The sequence below is a fragment of the Salmo trutta genome, chromosome 23, assembly GCF_901001165.1.
Source record: "Salmo trutta chromosome 23, fSalTru1.1, whole genome shotgun sequence".
Lineage (NCBI taxonomy): Eukaryota > Metazoa > Chordata > Actinopteri > Salmoniformes > Salmonidae > Salmo > Salmo trutta.
In genome coordinates, this window is record NC_042979.1 from 23,060,341 (window position 1) to 23,073,379 (window position 13,039).

At 40.2% G+C, this 13,039-nt stretch overlaps 1 protein-coding gene and 1 long non-coding RNA gene across 6 annotated transcripts; both read right to left on the minus strand.

Moving 5' to 3' along the window:
- Window positions 1-2,244: 2,244 nt before the first annotated feature.
- LOC115159627 (uncharacterized) lies at window positions 2,245-5,035 on the minus strand. 3 transcript variants are annotated; one of them, XR_003868921.1, is made up of 5 exons: window positions 3,561-5,035; window positions 3,122-3,229; window positions 3,004-3,028; window positions 2,860-2,903; window positions 2,245-2,481 (listed from the first exon to the last, which is right to left on the minus strand). It is a non-coding gene; the product is annotated as an uncharacterized LOC115159627 (long non-coding RNA). The 3 variants fall into 3 exon arrangements; XR_003868923.1 differs by lacking the exon at window positions 3,122-3,229; XR_003868922.1 differs by lacking the exon at window positions 3,561-5,035 and having other exon boundaries at window positions 3,122-3,423.
- A 432-nt stretch (window positions 5,036-5,467) lies between these two features.
- Window positions 5,468-8,261, minus strand: LOC115159621 (uncharacterized). Of its 3 annotated transcripts, none has more exons than XR_003868918.1 (10): window positions 8,121-8,261; window positions 7,907-7,942; window positions 7,341-7,640; window positions 6,947-7,240; window positions 6,723-6,806; window positions 6,381-6,451; window positions 6,246-6,273; window positions 6,113-6,153; window positions 5,995-6,026; window positions 5,468-5,855 (listed from the first exon to the last, which is right to left on the minus strand). XR_003868918.1 is itself a non-coding variant. In XM_029709526.1 (10 exons), exons 1-10 carry the CDS (start codon window positions 8,146-8,148, stop codon window positions 5,694-5,696), a joined length of 1,101 nt encoding a protein of 366 aa, XP_029565386.1. In that variant the 5' UTR covers window positions 8,149-8,261; the 3' UTR covers window positions 5,468-5,693. The 3 variants fall into 3 exon arrangements, 2 of the variants coding, with proteins under 2 accessions (XP_029565386.1, XP_029565385.1); XM_029709526.1 differs by having other exon boundaries at window positions 6,381-6,476; XM_029709525.1 differs by having other exon boundaries at window positions 6,381-6,485.
- Window positions 8,262-13,039: the final 4,778 nt, after the last annotated feature.

Consider the following 13,039-nt stretch of genomic DNA (forward strand, 5'->3'; position numbering starts at 1 on the left):
GGAAAATATGTTTAGCGTTTCTCTTTCTGTTTTGGAGACCCCCAAATCAAATTGCCTAACTCTAAAATGTAGCTGATTTCTGACTTCTGCAGGTTGTTCTCTAACCAGTGATGTAATTAAATATCTCCAGTTTCCATGTGTTGTTTTTAGTTGTGTTAGTTTCAACAGCCTTGATCCCTCCCACCTAATCGATATCAGTGATTTATTGCCACTTGTCAAAACACCAGGGTTTTGGTGCGTGTGCAGTTTATAAGGTGCTCGATTAAAAAAATACAAGTAATATGATTACAATTGCTGCACGTGTGTAGATAGTAGATTTTAGGTTTAGGTTTTCAATATGTAACGAACTGTTTCTGCATATTGCTTATTGATTTGGACACCTACAACACCAAGTGTCACTGGAAGGCAAAGAAGATAATCAGGGACCCCAGCAACCTGAGCCATGGCCTGTTCTCCCCGTTCTATCACTGAGACGAAGGCAGTATAGGAGCATCATGGTAAAAACTGTAAGACTGGCCAATAGCTTCTATCCCCAGACCATCAGGCTTCTACCCCCCACCTCAAAGGACATTTTTACCCTGCCCTCACCCCAATAGACATGTATTATGCTGAATAGTCACAACTAGTCCCCTACTCACCCTGCTGCTCCTCCTGTGGACATTTCCCATCCCCTCTAATGGACATTAACCCTGTCCCCACCCCCAATGGACATTTATCAATGACACAGTTGTTAAAATGTATTTATTTATATTTGTATTATTTGTATTATTTTATTTCACTTTGTTCCGCATTGTTGGAGCTCATGCCCTGTAATTACATCTGCAACCCTGTGCATGATGTGACTATTCAACTCTCTAATCTAATCTCTAAACTGTGTTTTGACGTTGGGCTATTTATCAAAATGGCTTGTCAACAGGAAACAGCGACAATACCTTTTCAATTTACATTTTAGGAACACATATGCAACATTAATTTCCAATGGTATTGTACAATTGATTTATTTTGATAGCCTATTCCAATAACAGAAATGTCCAAAAAGGGTTTTCCCTGCCTACGAGGAGCTCTTAAAATTGTTGCAAAACAGGATTCAACATTGCCATCTAGTGGTATAAACGTGTCTTGTATTGCTATTGCGGGGTAGTAGTAGAGTAGTTTGACCACCACACCGTGAGAAAACGGTTAGAAAACTTGCCAATTTACCCACAGACCGTGCACATTTGGAGTAGACTTAACCCTCGTGGAATGTATAAAAGTAGCTGACTTAAAATGAGATTTCAATTTAATTGAGAAATGAGAGTAGCCTAAGTAGTAATTATTACTTTAAGTCAATGGCTTACATTTAGAAGCATTCAGCAGGTAAGCAAAGATGAGTGCCTGGTCAGCAAAAAGTAGTGAGCGCAATGTTACTGCGACTGACAGGTGCACATGAGACAAACAGAAATTAAGCTGATGGTGGAATACAAAAACGTTATTGTTCTCTTGAAGTGACAAATTGGATGAGCAGAACTACATTGCAAATGGATTCATGCAATTGATTTCTTGGAATGAAAATTGAAATGGAGGTGTTAAAATCAAACAATCTATGTGTAAGTCCTTGTTACATACGCCTCTCGGAAGAGGGAACACAACACCCTGCTACAACTCAACTCTCCGTGGTGTGAAAGAGGTATGGACTGTAGGTGTGAGTAAGGATGACAAAAGGCAGAGAACACCGTTTACAGGGAATTTATTCCTTCGCACGGTGAGTTTGGGGAAAAGGGGCTGGACGGAACCAAAGCAAAGAAAGTAAATATTAAAGCCCCCTCTTTCCTTACCTGCCTACCCACAACTTAACTAGCACCACCTGGTGCACTAACCAAAATACAGGGGATGGTCCGCCCAGGTCTTTCCTAGTGTGCATAGACAATAAACTACTATGGTAATGTATGCCCACGGGCCTCTTGCCTAAGCACTCCCTGGGTGCCTTCCCCTTCCCCCTGGGACCAAATGAAAAACACAAATGTGAGTAAGCAATTCCAATAATCAAAACCACAGTTCTATGGCGCGCGCACACACACACATACCTCAAATCAGCAGCTAGACAATACTTAAGAAAACTCTGAACAACACAGAAATAGCCATCAGCCTTCTCTCTGAGCAACAGAACACCGGCTTATATAGCTGGAGAAGGAGTTGTTAATTGGAGACAGCTGCATCCTGACGAGGAGGCGGGGTCAGCTCTCCAATCAGTAATGGGGCCGACCAATCAGCTGCTTGGAGAATTTCAGGAAGCCATTTCCTGAAATAAAAACATATAAATACACAAACCACAACACTGAAACTGGGGAATGTAACAGTCCTTTCATGTCCATTTAGGTCGGCACATGCTGGTCAGTATATGACCATTGTGGCATAGTCATGGCCTTGCTCAAACTTGACTGAGTAGGATGGAGGAGCACCAGCATGGGACACGGTGGCATAGCACCAATCATCTTCACCTTCCTGTTATTGCAACAAAGGGATGAGGACAAATCACTATTTGAAAGAAAACATCAAATCATCAAATCCTTTCAATAAACCACAATTCCAACTGTTTTTCATTTATAACATGCTTATGTGTTGTGTGCCAGCCCACTGTACTGTTTATGCACAGAAAACCAAAAAAGCACTATAGTGGTAAAGTAGAGGAAGAGTGTGAGGCAGCTACATAAAAACATAATTATGTCATGTCTTCTTTTCCTGTTGAGATTCTACAGGATATGTTGTGTCACTTGCTGTGTTAACAGAATCACAGAAATGTGCTGTTAAAACGGGACTGTGGTAAATATCTCTATAATAATAGGCCTACACACGTACACTTCACTGTGACATCATACATACTTGTTAGGGTAGGGTCTCCTGGCAATGTCTGGTCACTGGGCGATCTGGAAGACATGGTTAGGTGAGACAGGCATTCACATTTAAACTGTATGTTCTGTATGCTGTCATAATCATGCTGTTCAACACACAACCAACACTATTCACCTTGTTATGACGAGGCGTCCGTTCCCTATGACAGTAAAACAATGGAATAAATGAGTGATTCTGTTTGATCGGTTTTGCTAATACGTTTAAAAGGCTGTTAGATACCAGGTTCACATACTCTTTGCTTTCAGTGAGAGGAGACAGGTGATGCAGAATATGAATACTGCAAGTAGAATCATGAATCCTATCAGGGCCATACATCCGATGATGTACTTAGTCAGCATGTCTGTAACAGAGTAAAATGTATTTTTGACCAAATGGATGAATGACCTAAATCAGGAATCTATGCACACCACCACTGTGACATTTTTGCTGGGAGGTGAGTCCTCTTCGTAATGACACTGGACGGTGACCTTTGACCACAGCCCTCTGGGCTTCCACCCAAGCAGCTCTGACCCCTTTACTGGGAGGGAGCATTGGTTGTGGCAGGCATTTGAGCGACCAAGCTCCTTGAGTTTAGAATCCACATAGAACAAACACTGCTGACCCTCTACAAGGGCAGAGGACTCGCAGCTCAGCTCAACCACTTCAGTCAGGGTCACAAAATTCAGGCTTACTGAGATCTGGTGCTTCTTCTCCTGGGTAATCCAAGTGTTTGTCTGATTCTCCTTGTCCCCTTGAAGGACGAGGAAAGAGAGAGATAGTTGAGGAAAGAGAGAGATAGTTGAGGAAAGATAGGAATGATAACATTACAGTGAAAAAACTAAGATTTGTGTCCGTTCTAAAACTAATTCAAAATGCAAGATTATTCCCTTCTTAAGAGCTCGAGTTCTTTGAAGTTCCCAAACCTGCCACCTGTTATTATGCATAATGCAGAGAGAGTGAAACAGGATATATGGAAATGAGATTTGCTTTCGGGGTCGACTATTTTCACATGCTCTCAAAAATGTTTTTTGAAATATACACAGGAGCTGTTGGCTGTAGATAATGACTCAGGCAATGCCACAGTAGTGAGTGTGAGAGTGACACACTGTATTTTGGGTCTCCCCTCTCTACTTTTATGGTGAAACAATAGCTCCCACCTATGACCCTTCTGTGATGGTGCATAATTGTCATATCCACTTTCATACCTATAGCTGTCATAGGTTTGTAATGTGCTCCAATTGCAGGTGTAGATAAGACTGATCTGGGTGGGCCTATTCTGTCTTAAGATCCGTAACAAACATGTTTTCGTCTGTCGGGATCACAGGGGTTATGAGAGTTATGTTCATGCAAGATTTTGTTCTGGGTTTTTGTGATTTGGTTGGGCCTAACCAGGCCTTACTGGCAGGAACCACTTGTAACTGGAAAAAAAACCATTTGAAATATGATTTAATTGTTGCAATTATCATGTGGGTTTCATTAGTCTCTAGTTGAAGCTTTGCACATCAATAATTTACTTATAAATCAAGAAAGGTGTTCATTTACACATGCATCAAGTATACTTGTTTAAATGAATCCTATCTTAAAACCTTTGCACATCTATTTATAGCCCAGTATGAGAATGAAATTGTTCTGAGAGGAACAGATGTTGACAGACTACAGGAAGAGGTTGGGTCCATAGAGTAGCAGATCTGTAAATCAGGAAGCAGGGAGAGGAAATGTGGAAGTAGTCTATCATCAGGTGGAAGTAAAGGCACATACTGTAAGTGAAACGAGATAATAACAAAACACATTTTTTCAACCAACAGTGATGTAAAGTACTTAAGTAAAAATACTTTAAAGTAATACTTAAGTAGTTTTTTGGGGTAGCTATACTTTACAATTCATATTTTTGACTTCTTTTACTTTTAGTTAACTACATTACTTTAGAAAACACTGTAATTTTTACTCCATACATTTTCATTGACACCCAAAAGTACTCATTACATTTTGAATGCTTAGTAGGACAGGAAAATAGTCAAATTCACGCACTTATCAACCGAACTTCCCTGGTCATCCGTACTGCCTCATATCTGGCGGACTCACTAAACTGACATGATTTGTTTGTAAATGATAGCTGAGTGTGGAAGTGGTCCCTAGGCCTTCCGTAAAAAAGAAGAAAAAAAAGAAAATGGAACATTCTGGTTTGCTTAATATAAGGAATTTGAAATGACTTATACTTTCACTTTTGATACTTAAGAATATTTTAAACCAAATACTTATAGACTTTTACTCAAGTAGAATTTTACTGGGTGACTTTCATTTTTACTTGAGTCATTTTCTATTAAGATATCTTTACTTTTACTTAATTATGACAGTTGAGTACTTCTTGCACCACTGAAAACTAATATACACCAGACAAGGTTAAAGAGAGAGATGTAGAGAGCGAGAGATCAGAAAAGGAGAGAGAGATGTAGAGATGTAACAAGCAAAGTTTGAACTGTGTTCTACCCTCCTGTGGCTTTGAGTCTCTATTGACTCTTGTCAAGGAGTGAAATAGATTGGTGACTAGTGATTGGTGACTGCTGACTAGATTGGGTAACTCAATTTAGGAAAACAGTTATTTTATACTTCAGACAAAGTTTATTTTTCATTTATTTCAATTAACCTAAAATGCAAATAGTTGAAGCTGCTTGTTTTCAGAAATGAGTAGATATCTTTAGTCTTTGTTGTTGTGGCAGGATTTGTTTTTGTGCTATGAGTAAATTATGATCCAATATGAAGAAAAAAAGCTAGGATTGTAACTGTAAACTATGGCAAAACATGTTATCCAGTAAATGTTTCTTCTTCTATGATTCTGCTAAGAGGGCGTACTCTCCAGCTATTTCAAACGTATTCTTGGTGCGCCCAGGTCCAACTTGGTTACCGGTAGATGTCACTGTTGCATATTGAAGACTAGCTCGGTCACTTGTATATGTCACAGTAGTGTATTGCAGACTACTGTCCTCTTCCTGTAAGAGAGAGATCAAGTCACTTTGAGCTGTGTGCACAGTAGGGTTGTCATTGGTGCTATTGGCAATATTGCTTGATATCGTGGAAGTAAAGTGCATATTAGGCTACTTCACACTGCACTGGTTCAAACCAACTCACCTCATCCCTAGACGGCTTTGTGATGACAGAATCTGTTTAAAATGAGAGAATGATGGATAATAAACACTGAACAAAAGAAGATAAAGGCAGTGGTGATTTAGTTAACTCTCATACTCACAGACACAAGGTGGGGTTTGGTCTTGCTGCTCAGGTGGGCTTCTGTCAAGACAATGCAGTACAGTCAGAAAGATATAGCCTTGCATGAATAAAGAAAAAATATTGTGAATCTAAAATGAATACACCAGTCTTACCCAGTATTTACAGGCCTGCATTGAACCCCTTCAAAAGATGCATAGAGATAATTTAGCAACTTTGAAAATAACTCAAAGCAGCCTTTGGAACATAATAAGAATGGGATATGAGTAGACCTATCTGAAAGCACGTACCACACTTGCGTTGGAGAACACACAGCACAGACCCAGCTAGCAGAACCAGGAAAAGGGAACCAGCACCCAGACTGATGATGATGAGGAACACTGGACCTGAATGAACTGAATTAAGGCTCACTGACAGGGAGACATCTGTACAGTATATTCTGACCTTACAATGACTAGAATTTTGTGCTAATTAGCTTTACTAACAGTGACTATCGAGATACTTAACAGTTTAGAGATGTTAGAAACGTATTAATAGCTGTACATTTAGAAGCAGAGTCATTCACTAAACTTGCAATTTGAAGTTCTTAGGACTACTAACAGTTAATCTAAAACCAAACCAATGTCACTCACCTCTTCCTTGGGCTGTGACATTGCTGCTTGTCTCCTCCTGAACAGGTTTGATTAAACTGAACTCTGATGGGGAACTCGTAGCTCCTGGAGGATTTACAATTGAAATAATTAAAACATTGATATGTGCACAATAATAAAATATTAGTCTTGCAATACAACAAATAGACCAACAGAGATTGACACATTTGAAATCACAGAAATTGATGGGCTCTAGTCTTCCTCACCATCTATGGTGATACCGAGGGGTTCACTATGCTGTGATGACACAGTATCTTCACCCTCTACCACCAGCTCCACAGCACAGGTGATGAAGATCTCTCCAGCACTGCTCCTCTTCCTCTGCAGTTCCTCTTCTGCCACTCTCCCCACACAGACATTGTCTATGAAGGGTCGTTTATTGAAGTTTGAGTCACCATTGTTCAGAAAAAAGTAGCATGAGGTGCCAGCCTTGGCCTCACATCGAAGATTGAGGTAATTCCCAGTCTTCTCCACATGAACACTGGGCATTCCAATTGGATCTGTTAGTAAATTGTGAAAGCAATTTATGAAGTCAGTTAACAAGTGGGAAGTGTACCCTGGTAAACATGTGCTTTGGAGTACTGTAAAACTGTCACTTACCACCCACATTAAGTCTTCGAACATCACTAGGTTTTGAGGTTTTAATCGTTTTATCTTCTCTGTTCTGTAGAATTACACAGCTGAGATCTACTTCAGTCTTGTTCCACTGTTTGAACTCATTCCATAACAAATTGAACTGGCAAGCACCCTGCTTGTAATTCACTTTTCTTATAGGTTTGGGGTCATGATCTCTGTGGAAAATGCACTCTGTGCCTTTAGGTGACTCACAGCGTACTGTAACAGGTGTAGCTACATTGATGTACCCAGGGGAAAATACAATAGTGGGAGGGGGATCCGAATCTGTTTCGAGAAATGGAGAGAATATAATACATTTTGAGAATCTTGATTCAGAATGTGTTTGTATGTGGATGTCACTTCCTTGTCTCTCTATTTGCAACTAAATACATTTCTTAATAAAGTAATGTCACTTTAAGCATTGTGCTACTCTATATTACTTGTGAAACAGTAGTGTACAAATCTGTCATCAAAAAAATACTTTTATGCCTGAAATAAATCAATAGCTGTTGAGCTGGACAATTAATGAAGTGACTTTGGGTAATATGTACCTGCACAACTTTCTTTTACCGCAACACCGGCAACATCTTCAAACAAGGTAAAAACAACTTAGTGAGACATTTTACAAGCCTTACTATAAGGCATAATAAAGGCTCATACATACTTAGAACAAGTTATAAAGCATACATTAAGTAACATATTACCAAAACTTAAAATCAGTGTACAGAGATATTGATCCAAAGACTAAAATAATTGAATACTCACAAATGAGAAGAATATAAGACAAAGACATATTTTCCACTTTCTTCCGTCAGTGAAGTGAACTCCACACATAGATTGTCATGTGAGAAAACTGATGTGTGCTTAGTAGGACACAGAAAAACCTACAGAGCAGGATATGGAGACTCACGTGTGATGTTGTGACAGATCATTAGTGACACTGAAGAAAATGACCTTATTTTCATTGACCACTAAGGAGCTGTCCATGTGGTCCACCCTACATTAAACTTCCTGAAAATAAAGGTAACTACAGCACAGCTATTTCAAATATGAGAAATCTTGGGATTAATTGATAAAAACAACTTGTTGACTTTTCAAAGAGTTACTTTAAACTATACACACACAAATACAAAACCAAAACTAAATATGCAGTAGCTTAACAGCAACATCACCCTAACAACTGTTAGGTTCTAATTCTCAGAATAAAACATCTCAACAGACATTATGAAAGCTTAACCAAGTTTATTCTTCCCAGAGTATCAATACAGCTGCATTGGACAAAGACATTTTCACACAAGCACTGATATTTAACCTTTCCTCATGGGCTGAGTCTCCTTCTACATATCTGCACAAACATCGTTTTTTACTGCTAGGCAGGACACTAGTGATATGGGCCAAAAACGTGTATTTCTCCCTTAACATGACCTGACCTGACCTCAACCCCCCTCCATCCCTAATCCATGGCTCTCTCCCCTTATCAATGCCTTCCACATGTAATCGCTTCCCTGCACTCAACACATTCCAAGCTTAATTGCTCACACTATATAGCTTCCTCCTATAACCATTCACTTCTGGTGTAGACCCTCTAAACCTCAGCACTCCATCAGTGACATGAATATGTATATTTTCATATTCTCAGATCCCAACACAACACACACATTGACATGATCAAATGAGTTCAGTTACTGATCTATTGGGTTTATTTGAAGTTTGACAATTTGATGGATAGTTTCTTGTTTGAGCTTTTTCACCCCACGACTTTCATAGCTTTGTAATGGAGGTGACTAATGCTTCTCCAAATGAGGAAATGGCAGATACCTTGATCCATGTCTATTTAGTTTACATAATACATATTTCCATTCAGAGTAAACAGTCTGTGCCAACTAATTTTTGGCTTGGATTGCATACATGGATCACATTACTTTGTGGTGTTTTCGCTAACTTAGTTTTTTGGAAGCAAATCCAACAGGCATGTTATTTATTTAAATTGTTGAATGATAGATCTCATTCTCATCCATCTGGGTTTGAGGGCTAGGGACAGAGTGTTAGGGGACCAGTTGCAGCACAATGGCTCATTGTTGCACATCTCAGCCTAGTCTTCCCTGTGGCTCAGTTGGTAGAGCATGGTGTGTGCAATGCCAGAGTTGTGGGTTCGATTCCCACGGGGGGCCAGTACAACAAAAAAGAAGAAGTGCATGAAATTAAATGTATGCATTCACTACTGTAAGTTACTCTGGATAAGGGCATCTGCTAAATGACTAAAATGTAGATCATGACCACAATTCCATTACTGTGTCTTTCCACACCTCTTCATGTTCTCTGACAAGTCATTTCTATTGATGGAAATAGACATGAGCTTCATACAGTATGAAGATATGTATAGCAAGCTGTTTGCAGGGGTGATGTTGGTGCCTTCTCCTCATCTCTGGAAATAGAAGTGTACCTGTATGATCAGTACCCTCACTGTGGTCACATCAACGTGACAAACAGACTCGACACACTCTGCTAAAGCTCAGGTACAACAGTGAACATCATGAGTCATCGGACCGCTGAAGATTGTTGAAGACCTTTGAAACTCAACTGCTGTGTAATCTAAACACAATGCTGTCTCCTCTCAGAGTGGCTCCTCAATTTCCAAATAAATTAAACATTTCCAACAAGATTTACAATATAATGTACAAGCTTTATTTCCACAGGAAAACACAACATCCATGAGCAGAAAAAAATGAAATGCTAATAAAATTGCTGTATTTTAGACATATAAACTCATTACACATGAAACACTTTGCATAATATAAAATACATTAACAAACAGTGGGGAGTAAAGAGCATTGTTCTACACACACATATTGTAGCTTAGTTGGGTTTTGGTCAAGACCCGACAATTCACCAGTACATTCAAACAGGTAATATAAAAACATGCATGAATAAACATGTATGAATAAATAGACCACTATTACCTCCGTTTGACATTGCCTTGCGGATCAACTTCAGAGATAAAAGTATGATGAAAACAAATCATACCGCCAGGTTGTATAGCTAATAAAAGACAACAACAAACAGATGTAGGATCTTAATTTGAGCCAGTTTGCTACAGCAGGAAAACAATCCTGCACCAACAGGAAATGTGAATTATTATGTGGATGATAATTAATGGATATTTTTCTTGGGATTGATACATTTCTTTTAGGGGCAAATCAAGTTTGAAAGTACAAAGCCGGGAATTACAAAGTTTACAAGCATTTTTAAAGCTCAAATGCACTGCAAGTTTGCATTTCCTGCTGTGCAGGAACATCCTCAGAAACAAAAGAGTAATGAAATGAAGTTCCTACATCCATTACAATTTGTGTATGAGTATGAGAAGGCATGCACCACGTCTATACTGCCACTCTCTGTTGTCATCTATGCATAGTCACTTCAATTAACTCAACATACATCGACATACTACTTCAACTAACTGTTGCCCCCGCACATTGACTCTGTACCGCCCCCGCCCCCCCCCCGTATATGTATATTTTGCTTTACTGCTCTTCTTAAATTACTTGTTACTTTTGTCTATTATTCCTATCCGTATTTTTTTCAACTGCACTGTCGGTTAGGCGCTCGTAAGTAAGCATTTCACTGTAAGGTCTACACCTGTTGTATTCTGAGCATGTGACTTATAACATTTGATTTGATTTAATTTGAGAAGACACAGAACAAATTCCAACAGCAGGATGATCACCGATAAATCCACTATAATTGAGAATTTCAACAAGCATTTCTCTACAGCTGGCCATGTTTTCCACCTGGCGACCCCTACCCCGGTCAACTGCCCGGCACCCTCCACAGCAACCCGCCAAAGCCCCCACCATTTCTCCTTCACCCAAATCAAGATAGCTGATGTTTTGAAAGAGCTGCAAAATCTGGACCCTTACAAATCAGCCGGGCTAGACAATCTGGACCCTCTCTTTCTAAACCTATCTGCCGAAATTGTTGCAACCCCTATTACTAGCCTGTTAAACCTCTCTTTCATATCGTCTGAGATTCCCAAAGATTGGAAAGCTGCCCGCAGTCATCCCCCTCTTCAAAGGGGGTGACACTCTAGACATAAACTGCTACAGACCTATATCTTTCATACCCTGTCTTTCTAAGGTCTTAGAAAGCCAAGTTAACAAACAGATTACGGACCATTTCGAATCCCACCGTACCATCTCCGCTATGCAATCTGGTTTCAGAGCTGGTCATGGGTGCACCTCAACAACGCTCAAGGTCCTAAATTACATCATAACCGCTATCGATAAGAGACATTACTGTGCAGCCATATTCATCGACCTGGCAAAGGCTTTCGACTCTGTCAATCACCACATTGTTATTGGCAGACTCGACAGCCGTGGTTTCTCAAACGATTGCCTCGCCTGGTTTACCAACTACTTCTCTAATAGAGTTCAGTGTGTCAAATCAGAGGGCCTGTTGTCCGGACCTCTGGCAGTCTCTATGGGGGTGCCACAGGGTTCAATTCTCGGGCCGACTCTCTTCTCTGTATACATCAATGATGTTGCTCTTGCTGCTGGTGATTCTCTGATCCACCTCTACGCAGACGACACCATTCTGTATACTTCTGGCCCCTCTTTGGACACTGTGTTAACTAACGTCCAGACGAGCTTCAATGCCATACAACTCTCCTTCCGTGGCCTCCAACAGCTCTTAAATGCAAGTAAAACTAAATGCATGCTATTCAATCGATCACTGCCCGCACCTGCCCGCCCGTCCAGCATCACTACTCTGGACGGCTCTGACTTAGAATACGTGGACAACTACAAATACCTAAGTGTCTGGTTAGACTGTAAACTCTCCTTCCAGACTCACATTAAGCATATCCAATCCAAAATTTAATCTAGAATCGGCTTCATGTATCGCCTCAAAGCATCCTTCACTCATGCTGCAAAACATACCCTCGTAAAACTGACCATCCTACCGATCCTCGACTTTGGCGATGTCATCTATAAAATAGCCTCCAACACTCTACTCAACAAATTGGATGCAGTCTATCACAGTGCCATCCGTTTTGTCACCAATGCCCCATACACTACCCACCACCGCGACCTGTACACTCTCGTTGGTTGGCCCTCGCTTCATACTCGTCGCCAAACCCACTGGCTACAGGTTATCTACAAGTCTCTACAACGTAAAGCCCCGCTTTATCTCGGCTCACTGGTCACCATAGCAGCACCCACTCGTAGCACGTGCTCCAGCAGGTATATCTCACTGGTCACCCCCAAAGCCAATTCCTCCTTTGGTCGCCTTTCCTTCCAGTTCTCTGCTGCCAATGACTGGAACGAACTGCAAAAATCCCTGAAGTTGGAGACTTATATCTCCCTCACTAGCTTTAAGCACCAGCTGTCAGAGCAGCTCACAGATCACTGCACCTTTACATAGCCCATCTGTAAACAGCCCATCTATCTACCTCATCCCCTTACTGTATTTATATTATTTATCTTGCTCCTTTGAACCACAGTATCTCTACTTGCACATTCATCTTCTGCAAATCTACCATTCCAGTGTTTAATTGCTATATTGTAATTCCTTCGACACCAGGGCCTATTTATTGCCTTATTTCCGTCATCTTACCTCATTTGCACTCACTGTATATAGACTTTTTGTTTTATTTTTTTCTACTGTATTATTGACTATATGTTTTGTTT

What these genes read in the sequence shown, in the direction of transcription:
- LOC115159621 (XM_029709525.1), bottom strand. Translation starts at nt 8,148, where the DNA reads ATGTCTTTGTCTTATATTCTTCTCATTT. An exon ending in TGTTCTCCAACGCAAGTGTG is followed by an intron (nt 6,274 to 6,380) that starts GTACGTGCTTTC and finishes CATCTTTTGAAG; the next exon opens with GGGTTCAATGCAGGCCTGTA. An exon ending in TGCAGGCCTGTAAATACTGG is followed by an intron (nt 6,154 to 6,245) that starts GTAAGACTGGTG and finishes TTGTCTTGACAG; the next exon opens with AAGCCCACCTGAGCAGCAAG.